This window comes from Pantherophis guttatus, chromosome 1 (genome assembly GCF_059756535.1).
Source record: "Pantherophis guttatus breed Tessera chromosome 1, ASM5975653v1, whole genome shotgun sequence".
Taxonomy (NCBI): Eukaryota; Metazoa; Chordata; class Lepidosauria; order Squamata; family Colubridae; genus Pantherophis; species Pantherophis guttatus.
In genome coordinates this window covers 173,952,095-173,978,577 of record NC_142063.1, presented here as the reverse complement: position 1 = coordinate 173,978,577, position 26,483 = coordinate 173,952,095, and the positions used below count along the sequence as shown (strand labels likewise).

General features: G+C 36.6%; 1 protein-coding gene across 1 annotated transcript in view; it reads left to right on the top strand.

Annotated features, from left to right (window-relative positions):
- Window positions 1-2,347: 2,347 nt before the first annotated feature.
- MYL1 (myosin light chain 1) overlaps window positions 2,348-26,483 on the top strand; it is a 30,526-nt gene continuing 6,390 nt past the window's right edge. The window contains exons 1-3 of the mRNA XM_034432274.3: window positions 2,348-3,051; window positions 20,399-20,426; window positions 25,273-25,416. Coding sequence (XP_034288165.1) covers window positions 2,917-3,051; window positions 20,399-20,426; window positions 25,273-25,416 — 307 coding nt within the window. The 5' untranslated portion in view covers window positions 2,348-2,916. The remainder of the gene's footprint in view (window positions 3,052-20,398; window positions 20,427-25,272; window positions 25,417-26,483) is intronic.

Genomic DNA, 26,483 nt, shown 5'->3' with positions numbered 1-26,483 from the left:
TCTCAATGCAGTTTTTGCTTTGAGAGAAACAGGGAAAGCTTCTGGAAAGCTTCCGGTGCATAATTTCCAGTGCAGTTATTTGCAGTCTGCCAGAAAAATAAATAGGAATTTTGAATTACTATAGACAGATTAAACACGTCTACATTTTAGCAAGTTGTCCACATCTGATTAAAAATGCAGGCTTTGTCCACATTCACAATGTTGTCAGATTACCAGGATATTGTTTTTCAAACTTGGCAACAAAATGCTGGCTGGGGAATTCTGGGGCTTAAAGTCCACACATCTTAAAGTTGGCAAGTTTGAAAATCATTGCTCTGACTAATCACTAGATGACAGTTAAAAGTACAGACTGATAGTTGAACATTAGTCATTGGGAATGGAAAGACAGAGATAGTTTTAGCTAGAGTCACTCATCCTTCTTTTCCACTGTTTATTTAATCATAGTTTGTGGAATAATCCACCATTAAATTCATACATCATGCTATGTCATTCAGGTTAGAACTCCAGATTTTGCCCTTCGTTGATCTCTCAGACAACCCACCACTTTCATTACTCATTCATATGAGAAACCTCTATTCATGTGACCTTTGGAATGAGCTGTCAGGAGTCAGCTGATGACTGAAAAGATTGCAGTAAGATTTCTTCAGTCTGTGAGTACAGACAACTCCCATTTTGCCATTTGCATGTGTAAGAAGTTAGCACCACCCCTTTCCTAGAAGAATGAAATATTTTAGGAAATATTAAAAGAGCAGAATATTATGTTTCCCTGGATGAGAAATGGAGAAACATGTTTTAAAGACAAAGAAACTCCCACCTTCCTGCCTCCCCCCCCCTTTGTTAATGGGCCAGAGGCAGAAACTCAATCTTTGACAATAGGACCCATCTGCAACACAATAGCAACAGAAATTCACCACATGGCACCTGGGAAGATTACATCAACCAGCAAGGCTAGCTAAGACCCCCACCCCCTGGGAGTCTGACAACCAATCAGAATACTCTTTCGGGGCCCCAGGAAGTTCAAAGCCAGGGAGAGCATAAAAACCCGGGGACTTGCTGTGTCTCGCCCCTTTTTCTGTTCAGGAACTCAAACTATGTGATCCTGTCCACCATTAAACCATCTTTCCAAGCAGTGTCCATGTTTCCAGTATCTTTTTCCCCACTTGGAGCTGAACCCAGAAGGATATTTCTTCCAACACATGATATTTAACTTTTCTTGTTCCTTAAAATGTTTTACACAGGCCCTTGGGAAAGTCAAACACATATCACCTATGTGGGGAGGAGAATTTAGTGGTTTGAAGGGAAGATGTTTTAATATAATTTACAATTTGGTTGAGTTGTGACTGAATGATTCATTCATATGTTTCATCAATTTGGTGCTGACTCTTAGCCACCACACTGACAGACTTTCTCCATGGTGTTCTGTCCCTAACCTGATCTTTCAGGATTTCCAAGGATTCATTTATTGCAACTGTAACTGAGCCCATCAATCTTGCTTTTTTCCTTTCCTTCCACCTTTCCAGCATTAGTCTTCTTCAGAAAGCTAGATCTTCACATAATATGTAGGATAATCTGAGCCTGGGAGGAATTCTTTGTTGACTATATTCCAACCTATAATATACAGAGATATAAATAATTGTATATACATTTACATTTTTAATACCTTTATTATTATGTAAATGTAATGCTGGGTTTGTAAAATCTGTATAAATGATTTTCAGCATGAGGTATAAAATGAACATATAGGTGGCTATGGATTCAGAAATATGCTGGATCTAGCAGCTATTTCACTGAAAATAGGATTCAGGTTCCTTTTCTGAATATAATGGAGTTGATTAATCAAAGCTTAAAGACTCATCTCAGGAAAAGAAGAGGAAATGTCTCTGTGAAACTGGAAATGAGAAAAGATAAATAGGAGATGGAAGACTGGCTGTTAAATCAGAGATAAAAGGAAGACAGCTCTTGATTGAGAGCTAGTTTGCTTTACAGATAAGAAAAAATATCTCCAGTCTTTTCTGAAATAACAGATAGCCTATTTGCTGCTTTTATAGATTGGACTTGGTTATGTCAGTCAATTACACCCGACATTGAATAAAAAGGAAGAGCTTTTGGCTTTTAGATCAAGCTTTACTGTCAAGCCTGTGCGATGAATATGTGAAGAATTAGAACAGATGGAAGAATCATGGACTGGTGAAAGAAAGACACTGTGGCTAAACCAAAACAGACTTTCCTTATACGTCTACTTTTATTTTTAAACACTCCCTCTAACTCATTGCTGGATCAACACTTTCTTCTTGCAAAGGAAAGAAGTAGAGGAGGAGTAAAGGGGAGAGGTGGGCCATGATGTGAAGAAAATGAGGGGCGGGAGAGGAGGAAGAAGGAGAGAAACCTGTGATCATTTCCCAACCCTTAAAGCCAACATTCCATCTGGAAACTCAATCCTACTCACAATGACACAGAGACATGAAAAATAAGATTAACAGGAGCAAAACTGTCATTCCGGCATTAAAAAGGTGTCATTCAAAGTTCCAGTGAAACTGGAACTGTTTTTGTCATATTCCCCCTTCTTTCCACCTATTGCAAAAATGCACAGGAGTTTTTTTCTTTTTTCTTTTTAAAGGGCACTGAAGTTCCCTTGAATCTCATGAAGCCCTGACCCTCTTATCTTCCATTTATAGCCTGTCTCGGAATGACATCCCCCTTGACTAGCAAGCTGTCCAATCCAGCTGCAAGTATCAAGATTGTATTAGGCACTAAGTGAAATATATATATATGCCCTTATGGTGCTTAATACGCTGGGTCTACCTCCAAGTCATTGGGCTGGAGTCATCCTGACCACTCACTGCTCCTCACCCAGGAATCTCTTCCAGGCTTTTGGGGTGGGACCTTTTTTTTAATTTAAAAAAGAAAAGGAAGAAAATGGCACCAAAGAAAGACGTTAAGAAACCAGCTGCCCCCGCTCCTGCTGCTGCTGCTGCTCCTGCACCAGCCCCTGCACCAGCCCCAGCCCCAGCACCACCTAAAGAACCAGCAATTGATCTCTCCAAAATCAAGGTAAACAGACCGGCTTGGGTGGTCACTGAAAAGCATCCTCCATCAAAGAGCAAAGAGAATTACAGCAACCCAAATTCAGATCTGGGAGATACTTATTTATTGCTTGCGATCATTAAGGGAACTGATTTAGCAGAGAAAAGACCCTTCTTCCCTCTCTTTTGCAGGAACACACACACACACACACACACACACACCTAAAATATTCAGATTTGTTTTGTTTTGTAAGCTACAGCAAAATGCCATACTTCAGTAGCTTTACCTAAGTGTACAGAAAAATTATCTTAGTAGCCAATTACAGTATTTTTTTAAACAAATATTGATATTTAAACCATTTCAATTTGGCCTCCAATTTACACTCTTCTCAGTTAAATATGCATGAGCCTACATGGTGGAATAAAACCCATGTTACCAAGAAAATTCACAAATTTTTTTAATCAATAAAATTAAATCTAATGAATATTTATTGTTCATAAAATTCATCCAGAACTCATTTTATATACAATAATGAGCCACTTATAATTCATTATTTCTGGACATATTTAATGTTTTTCCATAAGAAAAATAGCAACCCAATTCAATACTTTTCATAGTTAAATTGGGAGAAACCTGGATGCTCATCACTATATATATACAGTGAAATGTTTCAGTGACTACAACTTTTACCTTTGTTTACAATTTGCATCTTGTTTTGAAGTGGTTAACTAATATTTCTGTGTGCTTTCTTTGTTTTCAAGGTTAGCATGAACTACCTTTGGGATTTTGCATGGTGAAATAAATCTATACAGCGTAGTTATTATCTGATGGATCACAGTCTAGCATGTCTTGCAACATTTGGAGAGCAAGAAGGTCTGACTCTGGAATGGAGCCAGAGGGAGCCTAGCTGGATAGATTCCTTGAGTGACCCTAAGTCCAGAGTCATTCTCCACTGACTGGCATTTTGATTTTATCAGACTCCAATTTAGGACACTCTACCTAAGAAATCTTACCTAATATGGAAACCTGTAGATTGGGAAATGATGGAAAGGGGAACGAGAATGTTCTTAGGTTCTCATATGAACCTTTCTATCTGTCTAATAAATTCTAGCACATTTAAATGGATAGTTGTTTTATAATTATACTCCTATGTGTTTATTTGAAAATAAGTATTAATAGATGTCATGATTAAAATTGCAATTTTAAATGCAAATTAATTTTTCCAAAAGGTTTCCAGATGTAATAATTTATAGTTCAGTGAAACTCATACTAGAGCCACTGAAAACACTAAAATTGAACTGAAAAAATACAACTGGCCCAACTAAGGCAATTTTTCTTTATTTACAATTGGATTAACTCTTGCATACTGGATTATGAAGAAGAATTCAGACTTGATCTCTTGCAAAAGTAATTTACATTAGTTTAATAGCTGTATGTGTTAATGCATTAGAATGAAACAGAATTTTCAATTCTAGTGACTGGCTAATTTAGCTTTACACAAGTATCACTAACAGTATATTTATCATCTGAAAAATGGAATGCTATAATTTCAGTCATGCTGCATCCCAACAGATCTTTTCTGTTAGATTGGGCAGCATGTTTCTAATTCGGGTGAATTTTTCTAGCGGCATAGGTGAATTCATAGTGATGGGAACAAGAAAGGCTTACCTTCTACCAAATTACATTGCACGAGCATGCACACATCCTTACAAACAGCACATTCTTATTTATGTTGAGGGAGGGTAGCTGGATCAAAATAAACTAAGCAAACATTTATACAATGTGGTATTTGTATATTGTTTCAAGTGCTGGAAGTACTTTGTGCACATACCCTCAGGAATATGATAACTCTGTAAATGAGTACTTGCTTTACCTTTCTCTTTTATATATACAAGGAGAAGTGGTGCTGAGACAGGAAGAATATTACTTACCTTATCTTTTATCTTTTTTTCAAGCAAAAGTCTATATAATCCAAATTTCCAATCCCATTTATAAAACAAAAAGCTTATATAAACTATAAACACTCTTCTTCTTAAAGAGTCAGGCTTAAATATCTAAATAGATCTAAATAGCTTCCAATAAAATTAAATGTGAAAAATATGGATTTTTCATTTACAGGTAAAATGAATTCATACTATAGTTCTTTGGAAACAATTCAGGATGGTTTCCAACATTTCCAGCATTGATACACAGCACAGTATTTCTCCATATTTTTTTTACTTAAGTAGCTCATATCCTATCCTCACAATATTTCTATGAGTTAGTTGAGTACTCTTATCCCTGAAACTGAAACTTCAATCTACTCACTCAGCCAAGATCACCTCCTGAGATGATTGCAATTCCAAGGATTAAATCTGAGGGCTGCTTTCAAATCCAAGAACCATCTCCAATGAATAAAATGTTTGTCACTTTCATTACTTACATTACTCAGAGCATTACTACAAGTAAAGGGTTTGGCTGAGGTTAAATCAGATGAGGAGAATTCTAGGGACCTTTCCATTCAGACTGAAGGTGGTCAGACTAAAATCACCATCGCATTCTCATGGATCCTAGTTTTGGAAGCTGAGAATACAGTTTTTGCCAAAGGTTCACGCTTGATAGGATGGATCTAGCTGAACCTTTACACTATTTTATTCTGCTTCTGCAGCTTTCCTTTAGGTAAGTGATCCTCATGTTTCTTAGATATTATATTTCATTTAAATGTAAAGAAAAACATCCTATTGATAATATCTGCAGAACAGAATAGTGTACTTACTAACAGAAAGATATGCAGTCTCTAACCTGAGCAGGGGGTTCGACTAGAAGATCTGCAAGGTCCCTTACAACTATTACTCTGTTTTTGGCAGTGGTTTGCTCTCCAAGCTTGTTTCTTTTATTTCTGTTATTCTGTATTCTGTTCTGTATTCTACTTACAGAAGTTATGAGTTCTACATCTTTGATGGTGTTCCTATACATTGCAGAGGGTTGGGTTAAATGCTCCTTGTGGTCCCTGCCAACTCTACAGCTTGCTGATTTTCTGAACTGCAAATAAATAATTAATGTTATTTCACTAGAAATTTTAATTATTAATTTCTAAAAAAATATTTTTCTTAGAAAATACATGAACAAAATTATTAATTTCAGCTCACATTTTAAAAAGAATGAAGGTAATAAACAGACACAATAAAATGTTACATTAGCAAAAGAAAATGTTTCAAAGTGTTTAAATTATTTTAATTTTTATACAGAATACTTAATACCTTCTTATGTTTTGGTTTAATTTCCATCAAAACAGGCATTTTGTAGCTTGCAAGGGTTTTTTTCCTGAATGGGTTTTTTTTAATGTGTTTTTTTTCTAGTACCACTTGCTGGATAAAATTGAGAGCTATTTCATATTACACATTTTGCTGATCTTAAACATCAGGAATGTTTAATTATATGTCTATGGAGACACTTTCAAGGGTACCCCACAGTGGTAGTAATGAATACATCCAAAAATCAAGCAGACCTGAGATACAGCTCAGTGCAGTATCTTTCCTTCTTATTTTTCAAACATGACATAGATCAATTCTCTTTAAAAGGTACATATAAGAAGTAGGACCACCAGATCTGGGTTACCAAAATTCACATATCAGCAGAGGGATGCACTAACCCTTTGGTGTCAACCAGTAGATACCCATGAGTTCTTTGAACAGGAATCTTTCCTGATTTTGTTTAGACATCAGCCTTGCTTGGGTTTATGGGGAGGAACTAAATCAAGAACCTTTGACATGTAATACACAAGTTCTGTCCTGAAAATAGCCTTTCATTTCATCTGACAAAGCTTGGAGCAATTCTGCAGAATGTAGCAATAGTTTGTGGGGAATGGCTTTGGCAGTGAGCTGGAAGAAAAGGCTATTCTTGCCCAGAATCTTGCTATCTGGCCTCTCACTTTATTAATGTAACATAGTACAGTGTTTGCACTGCTTGAATATTATAGCAATAGCACTTAGACTTATATATCACTTCACAATGCTTTACAGCCCCCTCTAAGTGATTTACAGAGTCAGCCTATTGCCCCCAACAATCTGGGTCCTCATTTTACCAACTTCAGAAGGATGGAAGGCTGAATCAACCTTCAGCTGGTGAGGATCAAACTGCCAATTGGCAGCCAGCAGTCAGTAGAAGTGGCCTGCTGTACTGCATTCTAACCACTGCATCACCATGGCTGTTATTATATACCACTAATACCCCTGAAAATATATATAGTATTCCTCGACTTAAGACAGATCACTTAATGACTATTCAAAATTACAATGAACCTCCCCAAAGGTACATACAACCTGGATTCAAAGTTTTGATAGCTGCTGCCCATAGTCACATGGTTGCATTTTGGATGCCACATTTATGGCCATTTGCAGCCTTCCTTATCAATCCACCGCACTTTACCAACATTTATTTCCAATTTCAGACAAAAAAACACAACTAGTTATGGTTGTAAGTCAAGGGCTACCAATATTCCTGGTTCTTCAGATTTTATGAATAGTTGTTCATGTGATGATAGTGATGATGATGATGATCTTCATCATCTCTTAGAGTATATAACAGGTCTACTGCTCCCTTTATTTCTGATCATCCAGGAAACCTGAACAAGTTAAGTAGGTTTAAATCAGTATGTTATGTCTATTCTCTCACTTTCCTCGCAATTGATGAAGCTGGGCTTTTGACAATCTATTTTGACCAGCTTTATCAAAAAATTATTTAAATCCTAAAACAATATTTGATATCAACCATGGATTAAGTCAGGGTTTTTCAAACTGTATCACAAGCAATTTAGAAGTTGGGTGAGAATTTTTCATTTGCTTCTCACATTGTGTTTTTTAACACAATTGAAATAACTCTAATCCCTAATTTCTGCAGCAAATGACATCTATTGATTAGGGTTCAAACCAGTGGTGAAATGTAAAAATTATTTCTACCGTTTCTGTGGGCGTGGCTTGGGGGGGTATAATATGGCTGAGTGGGCGTGGCCAACTTTCTTTTTTTTTCTTTTAAAACCATTTTTTCTACAACCTCTTCAGCTGACTTGCCTGATTGGCAGAGTATTTTTTTCCTTTTAAAAACATTTTTTCTATAACCTCTTCGGCCGAAGAGGTTGTAGAAAAAATGCTATTAAAAGCCTCTGATGATCCCAGCTGAGCCACGTGATCATCAGAGGCTTTTTTTTTAACTTTTAAAAGCATTTTTTCGGCCAAAGAGGTTGTAGAAAAAATGCTTTTAAAAATTAAAAAAAGCCTCTGATGATTGCGCAGCTCAGCTGAGCAATGGGGGGGACAGGGATTTTCGCTACCGGTTCATCGAACCACCCACTTCCATCGCTACCGGATCAGGTGATCCGGTCTGAACCAGGAGCATTTCACCCCTGGTTCAAACTAATTGAATATTGGTAATCCATTGACACCAATTATTATGAATTAGACCCAGCCATTCTTGGAAATATTATTTTGCCTCTGCCATTTCTGCCAGCAATTGTGACTGTGTGCCAAAATATATCCATATTGACTAGAGAGTTTATAGAAGTGTATATTTTAATGAAACTCAGTGTCCTATTCTTTCTATTTTATAATAAATTCTATAATTGTTTTATTTAATATATAGTTTCAAATTTAATTATTACACTCTAGAACAAAGGTATCAAACTCAAGGCCCATTGGCCAGATTCGGTGCAGATTCAGTGCCCCCAACCCGAGTGATGTTGAGCTGGCCATGCCCACCCTGGCCATATCCACTCCACCCTCCCCCCCCCCCGAGTTCAAACACAGTCCTGGTGCAGCCCTCAATGAAATTGAGTTTGACGCCCCTGATCTTAGTCTTTGCCCAATTCTAACACTGATAAAATACAGGTAGTCCTTGACTTACAACCATAATTGAGTGCAGAATTACTGTCATAAGTCATGCTGGTCATTAAGTAGGGTATATATGTCTGTTCCTGATTTTATGACCTTTTCTGCAGTGGTCACTGAGCAAATGCCAGAGTTGTACAGAAAAAATCATGGTCATTAAACATCGTAATCATTAAGCAAATCCATTGTCTGCAATGGGCATTTTCTCCCGGAAACAGAAATAAACCCTGGTTTCCAGCAAAAAAAACATTGTAAATTGCAGTCACATGACCACAGGATACTGCAAACAGCTTAAATGTGATTCAGTTGCTGAGTGCCCCAAATGCAATCCTGGGTCTGCAATCCTGTTCCCAGCCGTTGGATCTTTGAATTCAAGTCATACGAAGCCCTGAGGAGATCCATTGTAACTTGGAATGAAGCTAAGTGACTGGTCGTAAATAGAGAGTAATCATTTGGGATAGGGAGAGAAGCGTCACAGAACTTCAGTGTTTGAAAACTCCTGGACTAAATGCAATAAACAAATTCCTGCTTAATATAGATTAAATGAAAGCCACTTTGGTGTAGTGTCTAGAAAAGGGGAGACATGATTTGTAGTCCCGCCTTAGGCACAAAGCCAGCTGGGTGACCTTAAGTAGTCGTTTCTCTCAGTCCTGGGAATCAGGCAAGGGCAACCCACTTCTGAAAAAACTTGCCAAGTAAACTGCAGGAACTAGTCCAGGCAGTCACCAAGAATCAAGGCTGACTTGAAGGCATGTGCGCACACACACACAAACACCTACACACACACACACAAGCCAAGAAGGTTAAAAGGGATATTTCTAGTCAGTGAAAAGACAAATCAAGGAACTGCTAAGTAAAATAATTACAATTTACCCTGTTTGGCTTTCGTAGTAATATGTAAGAGATTTGGTCTCTTTACAATAAAGCCATTTGTTTTTTTACAAATTGCTTTCCGTAAGAGAGTCTACCCAGGAAGTCAGAGGATGAAAAATGTGCCGTACAGGTAGTGCAAATAGCCCAAGTTGTGAAACACTGGGCTAAATAATTGAAAAGAACAGGTTTTTATACAAAAGTGGTTACATATTTTGCTTTATATCTCTCTCTGTAGAAAGGCAGGAAACTAGTTCTTTTTAAAAAAATAAGATTTGGGAGAACCTGAGAATTATGGCTTATCTGGTGGTAGTATCTCCTTTATACCTCTTTATGTGTTGTGCTCAAAATCTGGTTCACCAAGTCACTTTATAATAGTATTAGGATGCAAACAGTATATACTGGCCTACTGGCAAAGTACAGACACTTTGCTGAACAGCCGTGAACAAAATACTTTGGCCTACTACAGTACAAAACCAAGAAAAAGACACAGTATAAATTACAACATGACATTCAGATGTTTTAGATACACCCATCTGGATGACATCATCATCATCGTTGTTGTTGTTATTATTATTGTTGTTGTTATTGTTGTTGTTATAATTATTCCCTTCCTACTAGATCAGAATACTAACAATACTATCTCTGAGATATGGTCAATGAATACAAACAGTTGGTTTGCTGGGCCACAGGTTCCTGACTGGTTCTTCTCCCTGTTGTCCCTCAGGAACAATTCAGCTCACTATAAATGTTTTCTTAGAAAGGCATTTTAAGCAGTTCATTGGGGGAGGGGAGACTTTTACCACCACAAAAGATCTATATATCCGCCAGTGATTTTTTTAAAAAGGCATAAAAAGTGTTGCATGTATAGTTTGTGCATACCTTTGCAATTTTCTGTGGTCATTTTACTAACACATAGTTGACAGTCTTTTATCTATTTGATTTTAAATTATGTGTACAAGATATATGCATGGAATAATTCTGTACCTTGAAACCAGGGGTGGGCTGCTGGGGGTTTGGGAGAACCTCTAGCTAAGATTCTGTGCAGTTTGGAGAACCTCCAAATCCCAGTCTTGACTGGCCCTGCCCACCCATCCCGCCCCTTATTATATATATCTTATACCAAGATCTATATAATTTTAATCTTAGAATCCATTCTGGTTCTACTAGCCACAAGTTTCTGCTGAACATTTGTCCTGTGTGTGTGAATGTGTGTTTTACGGGATTTTTGTGCACCCTGGGCATGAGAAAATACTAAGCCAAAAGCAGGTCCTTCTCCCAAAGATAATCCTTTCACCTGGCTTACAGCAAATTGGGGCAGCCTTTCTTTCTGGAGAAAATTGTTTTTCCTTAATCAGTTAGGTATCACCTGGTGGGCTGGTTTAATACATCCAGGGAATGGAGTCAAAGCCAAAAATGGTTGAGGGTGGCCAATTCACCACAGCTAACTCGCCACAGCAAACTTGCCACCGGACAACTCATTGCAGGAAAAGAGTTACACATCAATAAATAAGAAATGGTGGAAATAGAATGATTAAAGAAAGGATGCAAAAGGAGAGACAAAATGAAATGTGAATGACAAAAAATAAAATATTTTTAAAATTATTTTAAATAATGAAATTGAATTGTTGAATTGTCCCACTGAGAGTTATCCCACGGTGTGTTAGCCATGGTGAGTTGTCCCACAGAGAGTTGGCCTCCGCATGTTGGCCATGGCAAGTGGGTCAGATGAGTTAGCCACAGCGAGTTGTCCCATTCCGCTCATGGAAGCCTTGGCCCCTAAAAAAAAATTTTATATGCAAGGCTTACTCCCAGGCCTCCCTGATGCATGCATCTCCAGATCAGAATTGGGACTTCTAAGGTCTCCTGAATGTGAAGAGAGCAAGTGCGGGGAGGAGAGGAAAGCACATCTGTTTATTGACAATAAACAGCCTTTGGTTTGAAGTTATCGACATATACAGATATTTCATTGGAGAAACAACTCATAGAATATAGGGAGAGTTTTAATAACTTGAGAAGGTAATACTACAAGGTCCTAAAAATCTTAAAGCATAATAAAATATGCAGTATTGATATAGTTAAATATTTAATCAGACTGTAGGAGCACAAGAGCCATGCCTTCTAATGGTAAATATTGTATCTTGCCCCTCATCAAATGCATGATATTCACACACACACACACACACACACACAAAAGCCAAAAAGCATCTTCATAGTGATCTTATAACATTAAGACCATGACTCATAGAGGAAACTCATATTTGGCTAATGAATGAATATAAATAATTAAATAGTTGGTTTTAGGTGCCATCTTCTCCTGAACTTTGCCTTCTCTTCTCCATCTCTAAAAAAATTAGACCAAAGACAAATCAGCATAATTCAGAAAATTTTTTTAATATAACCAGGTTGCTATAAGGATAATTGATCTGAGACTAATTACAGTTAACAATTCATACTTCCTGTTGAACCCATGAAGTAGCTTGATAGTTTTGAAAGATATTCAAAGTGAATCAACACTAAGTTATAGATACTTCACTTGGGAATTGAGATATGCTTTGCTAACAGGGCCAGTGGGATAGATTGAAAGTTCAGATTTCAGCATTCAGTTCAGCTGTGAACTTATCAGATCCCTTTGAGCAATCTACTGTATGTCACTCAATTTCCTTGGTAGGATAAAACAGGATGCAAATGCCCACACATCAAAAGTCTTGGACGCTCAGAATTTTTTATCACTGGCAGCACCTAAAACAATGTTCTATATTTCCTATTTTGAATGTGAGGGTCCTTTTGGGATAGTTTTCAATGCAATGAACCCATGAAGTAGTCTTTGAAAAATTGGTGGTTCAAATTAGCTCTGAAAATTGATTGCTTTACAGGAAATAATGTGATTAATGCATATGGATATGTGTGTTTATGTATAGGTATGTATATATTTAGCAATAGCAATCGTTCTTAGGCTTATATACCACTTCATAGTGCTTTACTATGCAAGCAGTTTACAGAGTCAGCATATTGCCCAACACAATCTGGGTCCTCATTTTACCAACCTCAGAAGGATGGAGGGCCGAGTCAATCTTGAGTCAGTCAGAACCAAACTCCTGGCTATGGGCAGAGTTAGCCTGCAATATTGCATTCTAACCATTTCGCCATATACATTTAGACTGTCTATAAACAACTTTTCAAGCAAAAATCAACAGTAAGAATATAGAACATACAGGTCTCCCCTCCCCCCAAAATAGGTACGTAATAGATTAAAAAATCCAACAGGATCTCAGCACCCCAACCTTTCCCAAGGCCTGGGAGTACAGCCAGGTTTTCAGTGAATTTTTTGAACTTAATCAGGATGATGCCATATGGACCACTGTTGGATACTGTTCCAAGCCCTGATAGATGAGATTACTTTGGGTTATTGTGTTAGACCATATTTGTCCCTTGGAACATACGTATAAAATTACTATCAGATCTATTTTTAAAATAAGCATGCCATGCATAGATGAACACCATAAAACAAAGAAGTTATCTTTGAGGGTAAAGATAGTGTTTCTCCCCCAACACTTTAGATAAAATAATATCTATGCGAGAACCCACAATTAAATCTCTAAGTCAGCTGTTCCAATCTAGCAGCCTACAATTCATTGATTTCAGCTAATGGTGGTTTGGCTGTAGAATATAGACATTATAGTCTAATATCAGAAAGCACGGGACAGCAGAAGGCTGTTCTTGAATTTTAGCACATAAGTACCTGCACAATTTTAAGTAATCTTCTCTAAATTCATGTCCATCATAGAAACTGGGGCAACCTGGTTAGGAAAGACTCTTCTAAAGCAAACACTGCATTAACTTTTGCACGATATTTGATAATCTATATGGGTTGAAGCAGAATAATATTTATGCATGCGATTGTACCAATGGATCTTTGCTTATTTTGATCATTTTCTTAACTGTTGCATTTATGACTCAGTCAGGTCATTGCTGAATGAATAGCAAATGGCATAAGGAGAGAAGGTAAGGAAATAAATTGCACTGATGGACAATTCATAATAGCTAAGAAGAGGAAAAAGGTTAGTCTAACAACAAAATAATATTTCCAGTCCTGAAAACCCAGCCATGCTAAGATATATGAGAAGATACTCAAGTAACTAGAAGAGAGTCTTCCAGAATATACTATAAGTATTGATTCTCTGTATTGATTTGATTAATATTTGAATTATTAATTCATACGGCACTAACACCATAAAATTGCAAGATCATTATCAAATATAATATAATATATCATTTTGGTGGCATCAAAAATCAGACATTATACTTTTGTATTTATCTGACAAAAAAAGAATGGAAAGAAACTGAAGCTTCCTAACCTGAGTAGCATTTGAGGCTGACATTTGATCCAAGACTGGTGAAACTGATCTGAGGATTCAGTAACCCTTCTTTAGAACTCAAGTCTGATCTAAAATTTTAAATAAGCTGTGTGGACTACAGAACGTAACCAGTTTTTCTCTCAAGATGATAATGACGATATATTTTCATCTCAAATGCTTGACACTAAGGTCTTTAAGAGTCCAGGATTATGTAGACATGTAGGATCCTTTTGTACACATCATTAGATGGCTATTAGTTTAAGATCTATTTTACTGGTATGCAACCATTGCCAGTAAGTAGAACATTCTAGATTTTATTTTTATTGTGCTACTTGATTGTAGGCTGAGCTACTAAAAATATACAGACCATTAGAAGGTAAAACATTTGCATTCGTTCCACCAGTATGGATGGCTAGTTGTAGGAAATGTCGGTATTCACAATGGTAGTGGTCACTCCCCAAAATTATATAGGGCTTTTTATATTGTGAGACCGGTATGTACATAAAAACTCATGCTATATTTTTGTGATATTAGCAAATCCACTACGATCAAGTCTCCATTTTCAGTGGCAACTGTGTTCAAGCGAGGAAGTTTTGATCAGAAAAAAAGGTGGATCTTTCTCTTTCCTTTTGCAAAACTTGCCCAGCTCTTAGCAGCCCAATACAGGCCAGTAATAATTGGCACCTTTGCAAAATAAAAACCAATCTTTTGTGGAAATTGCATTAGATGCTGACTCTATTGCTAATCTTAGAAATAAGGACATACTTAACAGTGGACTTTAGATATGTTCTTAGGTGGAATATTTGGCTTTATAACTGAATATTGAACAAAAATATTATTGTTTTAAGTGGCATGAAGCACTAGCAATTGTAGTAACATGTCAAAATTGATAGCCATCAATCATATAATAGTTTCCCTCATCCTCCTTGTAGACTGGAAAGGACTCTATTAGTTTGGGTAGCATGGTTCTATATGTTAAATGAACCTTGACAATTAGTGTGCCATGCAAATACAGCCCCCGTTAGCGATAAATATAACAACCATAAATAGGAAGTTAGCATAGTTGACTATTCATTTTTTGCCTAATAAGTAATTTACTTGAGAAAGAACCTGAGTCATGTGCATCAAGTCCCAACTGCTACTGTAAACACAGTGAAAAGAAGCACAGCCTTTTTGCTTTACAACAACTGATTCCCTTTTATGAATTTTGGAAGTCCTGATCTGATGATGATTAATTTGTTCCTAAGAGTTATCTCTTCAATAATATTCTCCAACAAGCACTCGCTTTTCCTCTGCGGTTCAAAACTGGACCTACAGACAGCAAGATCTGCCTGCAACCAGCTGTTATGACCAGCAGAGGTCAACATGGTCTCCTTTAAAGGCAACTCAGCCAATATTCCCTGCAGCTTTTTAGCTGGTGGCATCAGCCATAGAGTGAGCAAGACAAAAGGAGTGATGAGTCAAAGCCAATATCATGCCTTTCAGTCTGCTGAGGCTCAACCACAGGCCTCTTGAGGTACAGGAAGAGACTCTTTTTTTATGGCAGTGACCTGGTTATGGCATGCTCTTTCTTCAGAACCACCCTGAGCAATAATACCATTTCAAAACAAAGGAAGTCCAGTTGCCTCTTGAAAAAGCACCTGTGATACAACCATGAACTGGATGACTGAGAATCTCCATAGACATTTACCATTTCAATAGCATTCAATCCAAAGTCTTTCCATCTTTCTTTACTTCTTTCATATAGTGGAGATCGTCTCCTGTGACTCAGCAAGTAAAAAACTTGGTAATCAGTTATTTGCTTGGCACAGAATTCTCCAAATATTGCTCCTCACCCATTCATTAATAGCAATTTTTGTTGCTGAATTCATTAATTAACTCATGATAGAATAAAATGAGAATTGTAATATAAAATGTGTTAGCCAGAATAGGGATGAACATTCTATTCTTCCTCTATAAATGTGACATTTTATGATAATGAGTCACTGTGCATTAGAGAAAGCAAAGGCCTTTTTGTTTATTTTTAAACAGTTTCTGTTTAACATTCTGTTAGCTCTGTTACTGTGACAACCAAAAATGATTTTGTAAAAAAGTAAATGAATCTGTTTAAGCTAAGGTTTATTTCTTCACAATCAATTCTTAGCATGCTTTTAAATGATTATTAATATCTTAATATTAATTAATGGAACATTAGTGGAAATTGCTTTCTTTAATGCTTGATCGGCCTTTCCATGTTTAAGTACTAGACATACAAGCAGGGGTGGGATGCTGGGGGTTCACAGGGAATCGAGAGAACCTCTAGCTAAGATTCTATGCAGTTCGGAGAACCCTCAAATCCCACTCCTGGCTGGCCCCACCCACCCCACCCCTCCCCTCCCAGGAGCCCCATGCAGCCCATTTTGGATGCAGGTAAGTGCAGGAGGCTCTGGGAGGGCGGAAAATGGGCCTACCTAAAGTTTGGCCTCCGGACCCTGGGGAGGCCATTTTCACCTTTCTGGAGGCTCGAGGAAATCCTCTGGAGCCTGGGGAGGGCAAAAAGCCCCCCCCCCCGTGGTGCAGGAGCTCAGCTAGGCCACAACCACCATGGTCACAGCCACCCCACAACCGGGCAGAGAACCCTTTGCTAAAATTTTTGAAGCCTACCCCTGCTATTAATTGATAGCTTCTGGAAATTTTCAAGACTGAGAAAAGCAATGTAAGTAAATTGTTTAAAAGGAAATGTTCTGCTTCTAGTTCCTATCTCTGATTTCTTTCTGGCAAAATACTTGGAGCCATAAGAATACCAAATCTCATGTGGCAGAATCTGCAAGAGAAGTGTGATAAGTAGTCGAGTGGACTCATCTTATTTTGAAATACAATATTTATACTGAAAGATACTCTGCCTAGAAAATTAGACTTGATAATCTTTGTTATTGCTTTGTTTATCTTTGAACTCTTACTTTAAATGATACATGTCAGTTCCAAACGTTTGCATGACATATGTCAGATTTGGGAAATGAAGAATTTCAGACTCCTAATGATGAACTTGGAAAATCATCAAAAGTGTGTTTAGTTTTCATGGAAAGGATTGAAGTTTGGAGGTTCAGTAATTCTCAATGAATCCTCATCAGAGTTTTTTAAAAAAATAAGTAGAAGACTTGGTTAGAAAAACTAATAATTAGTTTTTAAAGAGTCTGTGCCTGTTTAAAAGTTTAATTTTTCACATTCTTTGGGATTAGGAAGATAGATCTCTCAATCAGCTAACATATTCCTCCCAGACCAATCTTGGAGAATTCAAAGCTTGAGGGATGCTGCAGATACAGTTCCTACCTGTCACCAAATTGTTCTTGGAGTGTCATGATGCTCTTGGTTTGATTTGGGTTTCTTTGTCAAGAACCCTTGGAGTTCTTTGTGGAACTCCAAAGCTTGCCCAATTGAAAGCATACCCCTTAGGTTTGCTTACCTAGGTCTAGAATGATCTATTTTGAAATTGGAAATGATTACTCAATTTGCATCTTTGATTTTATAGATAACATAAACACCATTAATGGTGTTTATAGCCTGATCCTAGGAAAAATATGGAGCTTTAATTTAAGTCCATTAAGCCAGTTCTTGCATTGCTTGGGGATACATATAAAAAATCCCATACATATAAAGAATATAGGCATATTCATATTACATGGTAAGCCATGCTATAGTTTCCTAGTTAATGCCAAGCATTATGTATGTATTTAGAGACACCTGAGTAAGAAAGGATTAAAATGCAGGGATCTAAATGCAACATATAACCAAAGTTAGCTCTATGTTTATCACTGATACAGGAGCTTGGCATTATGTCTGAATAGGGATGCGTATTTAGTCAACTATTTACCCCCCACACATCTATTCAGATACAGGAATGGGATGTAGGAGTGATGAAGCAAAATGCTGTTCCTGTTTTGTCTAGTCTTTGTAAATATATGGGAAGTTTGTTTTTGAAATAAAAGGGCTTAGAGTGAGGATTAGATTTCTGTTACTTTACACATGGTGCTTCTAATATGGCCTAATACACTAGGAACCAATTGTTTTCTCATGTTGCTTTTCTAATCCAGCAAGCCATTGCAAAGATTAGATCTATCACCTGTAAACTTCTCACCTAAGATTAAAATTAAGCTGTGAATCAATAAAATGCATCCATCTGTAATATGTTTTCAACAAAACCTCATTTGACATGATTTTTTACCATACTTGGACAAACTTTTGAAGACTAAGGTTTGCTTTGGGAGTAAATACCAACTCTTGTCACTCCATGCCACTTGACTGATAATATAAGCATGCAGTACTCTTATTGTGTTCAAATTTAGCCCAGAAATTCAACTTCATGTTTCTAAAGAGTAGGCCTGAGAACCTACTGGGTTTTGTCCCAGATCTCCAACCACAATGACCAGCCTTTAGATTAATCCACCAAGAAACCTCCTGTGCTTTCTACAGGTACGATCTTGTTGTCCCCTGGCATTCTGTTTCCCATTTGGGAATGAGGGTGAGAGGGAAGGCAATGAGACTTGGGGAAGTCTTTATAAGGCCCTATACACATAGCTCAAGCCCATTTTAGGCAGGACCAACAGACCTTTGGTATGGGGAAGAGTAGGAGCAATAAGGAAATGGGTATCCACTATCAAATTGTTCCTTCTCCATGTTCTTTCTAAACATGGTTCCCCATATTCATTCCTTTAAATGCACTAGCCACAGTCTTCTAAGGCCGCAGAAAACTATTAAGTCACAGCCCTTTGGGCATCGAAGAGTGCTGTTATAGCCGTGGCCAATATTTCAGTTCTCCAGAATAAACATATCCAGTTCAAACTTGAGTAAAAATATTACTCTATTATCTCTCCAGTTCACTCAGTAGTCCCTTAAATAAACAGGTAGACTACTTAAGATGTGTTCCACATTTATGTTGTGGAGTGATAAAATGCTGACAAGATTCCAGCCCTACGAAGCCGTGAACAGTGCCCTATCTTCTCTGCACTGTCCTAAAAATAGTTTATGCCAGAGGTCCATCAAGAAATGGATCCTTCCTTCTCTTTGCCCTAAGAAAGTTAAGAACTCTCCAAGGGGGAGTGGCTGCTCCAGTTTGGCACCCAATCCTGTCACTGATGTCACTGTCTTCAGTTCAATAAAAAGATCTAAGGACAGGGAGTAAGGACCACTCCCAGGGATTCAGACGCCTCGCGGCTAAGTCTGTCGGCCTTGCTGCTCCTGCTCCTGCTCTTCCTCTTCCCTTCCAGATTTCTCAGTCATGGTGGGTTTGCAAGAAAATTAAGTTCTGCTTAGCTAATGACTTAATGTAAAATTATAATTTTCAACATTGTGCTAGTTGTAATAAGGCGGTCCAGAAACCAATTTAATGAGATTTTTAATGGGGCAATGCCCAACAAAATCAGGCTGAAATGGATAGATGTATAACATACAAATTGTGTGTACATCACAGTTACATTTATGTATTGGGGTTATTTAGGAATTGATTCATTCATTAGCTTGCACATTTCCCACAACCTTATAGCAAGTTTATATTAATAACTCAGTTTTATTAAAATTATTGTGCGTAGGAATCCCAGTGAACCATCATAGAAGCAAGTTATTTTGCATAGAGCTGAAAGAGCAGATAAATCTTTATCTAAAAGGTCCTGTGCATGTCTGCACAAAAGTAAATTTCATTTAATTAAATGGGACTTATTGCTACAAGTAAGTGTAAGTTTGTACTTCCGTAAAACTACTTTCATAGTTCTTTTGCTTAATGCTGCTGCTTCTTACCTTGTGTTCACTAATGGAAAGCAGCAATTTATTTGATTTGTAATATGTATCATACTATATTGATATTACTTTTCCATGTTTCTCACTACATATAGAAAGATATAACACTGATCATTTTGTCATTAATAGAGTGCATCCTTGGCCTGCTACTTCTTCAATGTAGCCATTAGCTATAGGATATGTATAGTTTTTGTCTGTCAGTGCAATTTTTTCCAACAATACTAGTATTTTCCTTCTTTTTTCCTCTTTGTTGCCAAATGCAGTCTTTCAGTGCTGATCAAATTGCTGGTAAGTGGAACATTACCGAATATTATTGCAATTTAATATTGTGATAACAAATGTTGCATGCTCATTGGTTTATGAATGTATTATTTCATTAGCAGTTTACTAGCATCTCAGATATTGTAAGAAAAAAATGGCCTTTTCTTTGCATCTTGGAAAGATGTTTCATGGAGCAAGCAGGATGCTATGAATTCCAAAAAGTATTTTGTTATATGATTGATTTTTTTCTAACAGATCGAATTCTCCAAGGATCAACAGGATGGTGAGTTCTCAGGAAAAATGCATAAACACAGCAGAGACGTTTTCACATAAAGTACTATTAGAAAGTGTGCATTGGTATAAATAGGGATATTTTATTGATTTGGATTCAGTTACATACATGTAAAAGGATTCCAAGTACTTTCTTAACATATTTAAGTTTTGCTATTCAATCCCTGAAAGCAAAGCTCACCAAACCTCTGGTACTTGACTCTCCTCATAGTTATTCCCAAGATGAGACAGTGGAGGGAATAAAGTTTAAAGTCATCAAAGACAAGAAAGGCAAACATTTTTTCTAACATGTTATCTACTAAATATATGAAAAATGTACTATACATAATTTCTTACTTGTGAATATTTAGAAGAGAACAATGTGTATTATTGGAGAAAAAGTATAACCTCCCTCCATCTAATTTTTAAGATATAACATGAAATTTCATAAATAAGGACTGGTTTAGAGTGCTTTTTTCATTCATGTAGCAGAACTGTTGCATAGTTTCCTAATTCTGGTAGTTCTTTTTTCTCAAAATAAGAATTTTGTTCTGTTTTATGAAACATTTGCTTTAAAGCTTAATTTTAAGCTTTAGAGCACTAGCTTTAGACCAGATTTATTTCAATTCAGGCATATAATATTCAGTCAAAAGCAAAACATCTTGTTTACCATTAATGATGGTATCCTAAGAGTTTTTGCCCAAACAGGTACCCTTTCAATGTAATATTGCAACGTTACTCTTTCATCAAATGTACCTTTGTAGAAATACTTTGCCAAATAAATTGTGTCGCCAAACATAATACTTAGATTATTATTATTATTAATAATAATAATAATAATAATAATAATAATAATGATGATGATGATGATGATGTTTTCCAGCTTTCAATTTAACAGCAAAAGGCAACATATATAGATTAATTACTAATTTCTGTATATTATGTATGAAGTCACGTTGCGGTAGTAAAATTAATGATTTACCTTTATTTTACCTTAATATGCCTTTATTACAATTCATATACACATATGCATTTGCTTCATGTGTAAATTGATGGAAAATCTATACTGCTACGAAGTATACTCAGTTTAAAATCTTTCTTTTTACTTTATTAGCATGAATTTACTAGACCAATTTGTTTTAACTTTTAAGTCAATATCAAGTGAAGTATGATGAATTAGAAGGATTTTTAGGAACATAAATTAGTAAGTGAGCATTCATAATATATTACTATCCCTATTCAGATTACAGTAATATACATGATCGATTGCCATTTTTGTAATCAATGTCTTACTTTAAGAAAATTATATATTAAAAAAAGTGGAGAAACGCTATTTACTTCTAGATCAGTTTTGTTTTTATTGCTGAAAGTTTAGAATTTAGTTCTGTTTCTAAAAACGACATTAATTCTGTCTCCTGTAAAAGCAATATTTTAACTTCATGGAGATTAAGCTTCATGGAGAGTAAATGGAGAATAACCTCTGCTGCAATATCTTTGTGCAAAGCAGAGAAAAACATTGGATAAATATTTTATGAATGGCCACCTGTTTTGCCGTGATTATTATTCTGATAATCAAACTACAACAATAGTAAAAACATTTTAAAAGCTTAAGAATATGCTTAAACATCATTTATTCTGCCTGCTATACAGTAACTACCCACTATATGCACAATAGATAGGCTGGCTTGCAGACATTTTCAAGTTTATTTCTCACTAGATATGTTTACTAGCTATTGTTAATAGCTAGTTATAGTGGTGTTTAATAGCTAGTTATAGTGGTGTTATAGTGGTGTTTACATTTGCTAGACAAAGAGATACTGGTGATTAGATTTTTCCAGTGATGGTAATGAGGGTTGTTCTGTTCTTGGTATCCAGCAAATAACTACTGTATAAACCTTGAAGTATGTAACAGCTTTCCTTCTACATCTCTAAAAGGCCAACATTTTATAAGCTGTAAGAAGAGAGGATCTGGCAACAGGAGGCTTCATAGGTCCCACACATCAGATAGTGATGGGATTAATATCAAATATATTGAGTTACAGTCTAGGAGCCATATGTTCTATCTCAGCAATTTAGAAGAGGGCAAAGAAGCTCTTTTGCACAGTGTAATAAGAAAGGCTGGAGTGTAAACCCTAAAATAGGACAGCAGCATAAAGCAAAAGGAAAAATTAATGAGGACTGCATACTTGATCATATACTAATCCAACTGAATCAATATTAATCCTATATCTTTGTTTCACTGATTATTTCTATTTTTACTATCAATATTCAGTGTCTGGCATTTCCAGCTGGCAGTTGTATGACAAGCCATTAACTGTTTGAATAATTGAATGAGTTATCCCGCACCAGATAACTGGGAAGACTCTGCCCTTTTCATAGGTTATGAAATTCATGGGAGAAGCTGCTACAGACACATGTGTCTAGATGCCTGACCATGGCCACACCTATTTTTTTGGAATCCAGTTCAGAAGTTCTCGCCTTTAGAAAAAGGAAGTGGGAAAATGAGTAGTCTCCTAGGAATCAGGTGTCAGAGTGAATGTCCCAGCTCAAATGTGGCTTTGGCAATGCAGCTGCTCCACAAAGTTCTCACATCTCTAACAGATAACATCCAATTGGAAAACAAACAGTATTTAGATTTGTGAATGATAAGGATATACTCATATCTCATTTTCTTTTGTCTCTATTGTATCAATAATCCTCTCCTTCCTTCCTTCCTTCCTTCCTTCCTTCCTTCCTTCCTTCCTTCCTCCCTCCCTCCCTCCCTTCCTTCCTTCCTTCCTTCCTGAAGACACATGCGATTTAGAAAGTGTTTTAATATACTATTTCTATTTAAATATATAATGAATATATGCACCATTGCAGTTGAAAATCATTGGCTGAGTCCACATAACATACTAATAGTAAACTTGGTTTGCAAGCCTTTAAATTCAATTGTGTGATCAGCAACTCTTGTCACATACTTCTACTGAGATTTGCCATTTACCATGTCATTCAGAATTGGAGCAGACACAAATGATTTTATATTTTAACATGGAAGCATTCTAATGTTTGACGACCATAGCAGGAATGGGAATTATATTCAGGTTTTACAGTGAATTTACAAAAATGTTAGCTAATTTGAAAAATAATGCATATGCAACAATGGCATAGTTAATACAGTATATTATTATTATTCCCAAAATCAAATACTGTACATGTAGTCCTCGGCTTACAATCATTCATTTAGTGATTGTTTGAAGTTACAACCATACTAAAAAAGTGACATGACTGTTTATCATATGTATGACTATTTCAGCATCCCTATGGTCACATGATCAAAATTTGGCAACAGGCATGCATTTATGACTGTTGCAGTGTCCAAAGGTCATGTGATCACTTTTTGTGAACTTCTGACAAGCAAAGTCAATGAGGAAGCCAGGTTCACTTAACAATTGTGTTACTAATTTAACAACTGCAGTGATTCACTTAACAACTGTGACAACAAAGATCATAAAGTGGGGCAAAACTCACTTAACAGCTGTCTTGCTTAGCAATAGAAGTTTTGGGCTCAACTGTGATCGTAAGTCGAGGACCAGCTGCATTCACTTTACTAATCTAGAAATCATCAAGCTGGACCTCAGGAAGTTTATCATTAAGATAAGTGAATTTAATACACAGTGAAAGCTCAAATATAATAAGCCTGATAAAGTTATTGATGATAGTGACCAGAACTTAATGTGGAAATGACTCCTGGGTTACTCATAATTGTGTTCCAATCATGGATCATCTATGGATTTCGTTTTATTATATAGGAGATGTAAAAGACAGCATTTTAGATCTTTTTTTAAAAAATCAATACCCAAAGACTTCAACATAGAAACAATTCTTTATAAAGTGAATACGTCTCAGAAATATTCATGAATCAAATCCTGAATGCTCTTTTTGACATTTTGTTCTAAAATTTAGCTTTCAATATTAATTACATGAGTAATGGTATATAGCTGTGATGGGGAACCTAAGGCACGAGTGCCACAGGGGGCACGCAGCGCCCTCTCTGTGGGCATGCGAGCCATCACCCCCGTTCAACTCTGCCATGCATGCGCGCGCACCTCCCGCCGACCAGCTGGTCATTGGGTCTCTGCTGCGCATGTGTGGGGGGTGGGGTAAATTGGGGGGCGCATGCGCAGGGGTGGGGCACATGCGCATTGCATTTGGGGGATTTGGGTGCATGCGCATACATTGGGCACTCGGCCCAGAAAAGGTTAGCCATCGTTGGTATATAGCATTTCCACGCTGAGGCACAGTTTGCCACTGAGCTCAAAGCTTTATAATTGCATCGGTCTAAAAATATCAGATACCCATTGATAAATATAATAAGTGCTTAATATAAGTAGTGCTTAATTAATTTAAGCAATTGAGGTTATATGTGGAATTACTTAAATATTACTTTATGACTTCAAAAAGATTCCAAATCACAGAATTGCGTATAGAGAGCAGCAAGGAAAACGTTTACAGAAGGATTAATATAGATTACCATAGATATGCTATCTTTTAATGTTTTACTGGCCCTATTAGTTCAATCATCCAACCCATTTTTCTTGAAAATGACAACCTTCTTGTCATTTTCTTGTCTCAGTTAAGAGACTTCTTTAACTCCTAAAGGGGGGGGGGGACAAGGGGGGTAGGGGGAGAGAGAGAATAGAAAAAAATACCACACAAAACAAAACATTAAGATTGCAGGTAAAATTCTTGAAATATAATGCCATTGGATGTGGTGGCAGAGAATCTGATTTTTTTTTTTTAAAAAAAAAGCACTGCTTATAGCTACTTTATGGATTCAATGTTTGCTTCTAGTAACTCCAACTTTCTATTCTCTATAGACTTCAAGGAGGCATTCCTCCTGTTTGACAGGACCGGAGAAAGCAAAATCACTCTAAGTCAGGTTGGAGATGTCATCCGCGCTCTTGGACAGAATCCAACTAATGCTGAAATCAAGAAGATCCTGGGCAACCCCAGCAATGAGGGTAAATCTTTGTGATCCACCCTAATCAAAATATATCCTCCCAACGTTTTTCCCTTTAAATGAATGTCTCAAATTTGGTATACTGATTTCTGAAAGACTAGCTTGATCATACAAGCAAATACACACATACACACTCGTATCTTTGCATTCAGCTATCTACTCCTCCGTCTGTCCTTCTAAACTAGGGAACTAGAAAACTTAGAGATTCCTTAGAGATATTTTCTGTATTTGGCAATCTAAAACGTAAAGCTGAATTCCTCTGTATTCCTCTTAGAAGAAAGCCTAAGAAAGTAAGTGGGACAGGCTTGAAATGCAGTTAATTGACATTTAAAAGTACAGCAATGTTGGGATTTACATACTCTTAAATTATCATTTAAAAAATACATAAATGACTTTCTTATTAATGATATTTATACAAATTGCTGTTATTCTTTTAACTCAACAAGTCTACTCCCTACCTTCAACCATCACTAAGTGAGCATTATCCAGTTAGGTCTGCATTCTTTTAATTTGCATACCTTTAATGATGAAGAGTGAAGCATCTTACAAAGATGGAGGCTGAAGACACAAGATATAGTTGTCTTTTTTAGATTAATTAGGTCAGGATTTGAGCAATAGTTGGGTAGGAGATTAACTAACAATCTTCTGCATTTTGTTTTGAGATCCAAGAAGGTTACAAAGGTAACATTCTTATATTTGTGTAGGCCGCCTTAAGTTGCCATGTGCAAGTAGGTGGCAATATAAATTTTCTAAAATAAATAAATAAACAAACATAAAAGAAATACATTACACTGAACTATTAAAATAAGTAAAGAAGAATATCACTATGGAAGAGTTAGTGACATACCAGAAGCTATGGTTTTACCTGCTTGACAGTGTTGCACATATATACAAAAAAAAAGAAAGAAAAGAAAGAAAATACACAGCCCCAGCACAGATCTGCTGAATACGTACATATTAATCGAATAAAATACCCACTACTCATCCTATATAACTCACTCCTCTCTGCAGTGTATTCCAATCAACTTACATATCCTCTGTGCTAGCAATGCAATTGTTGTCTATTTT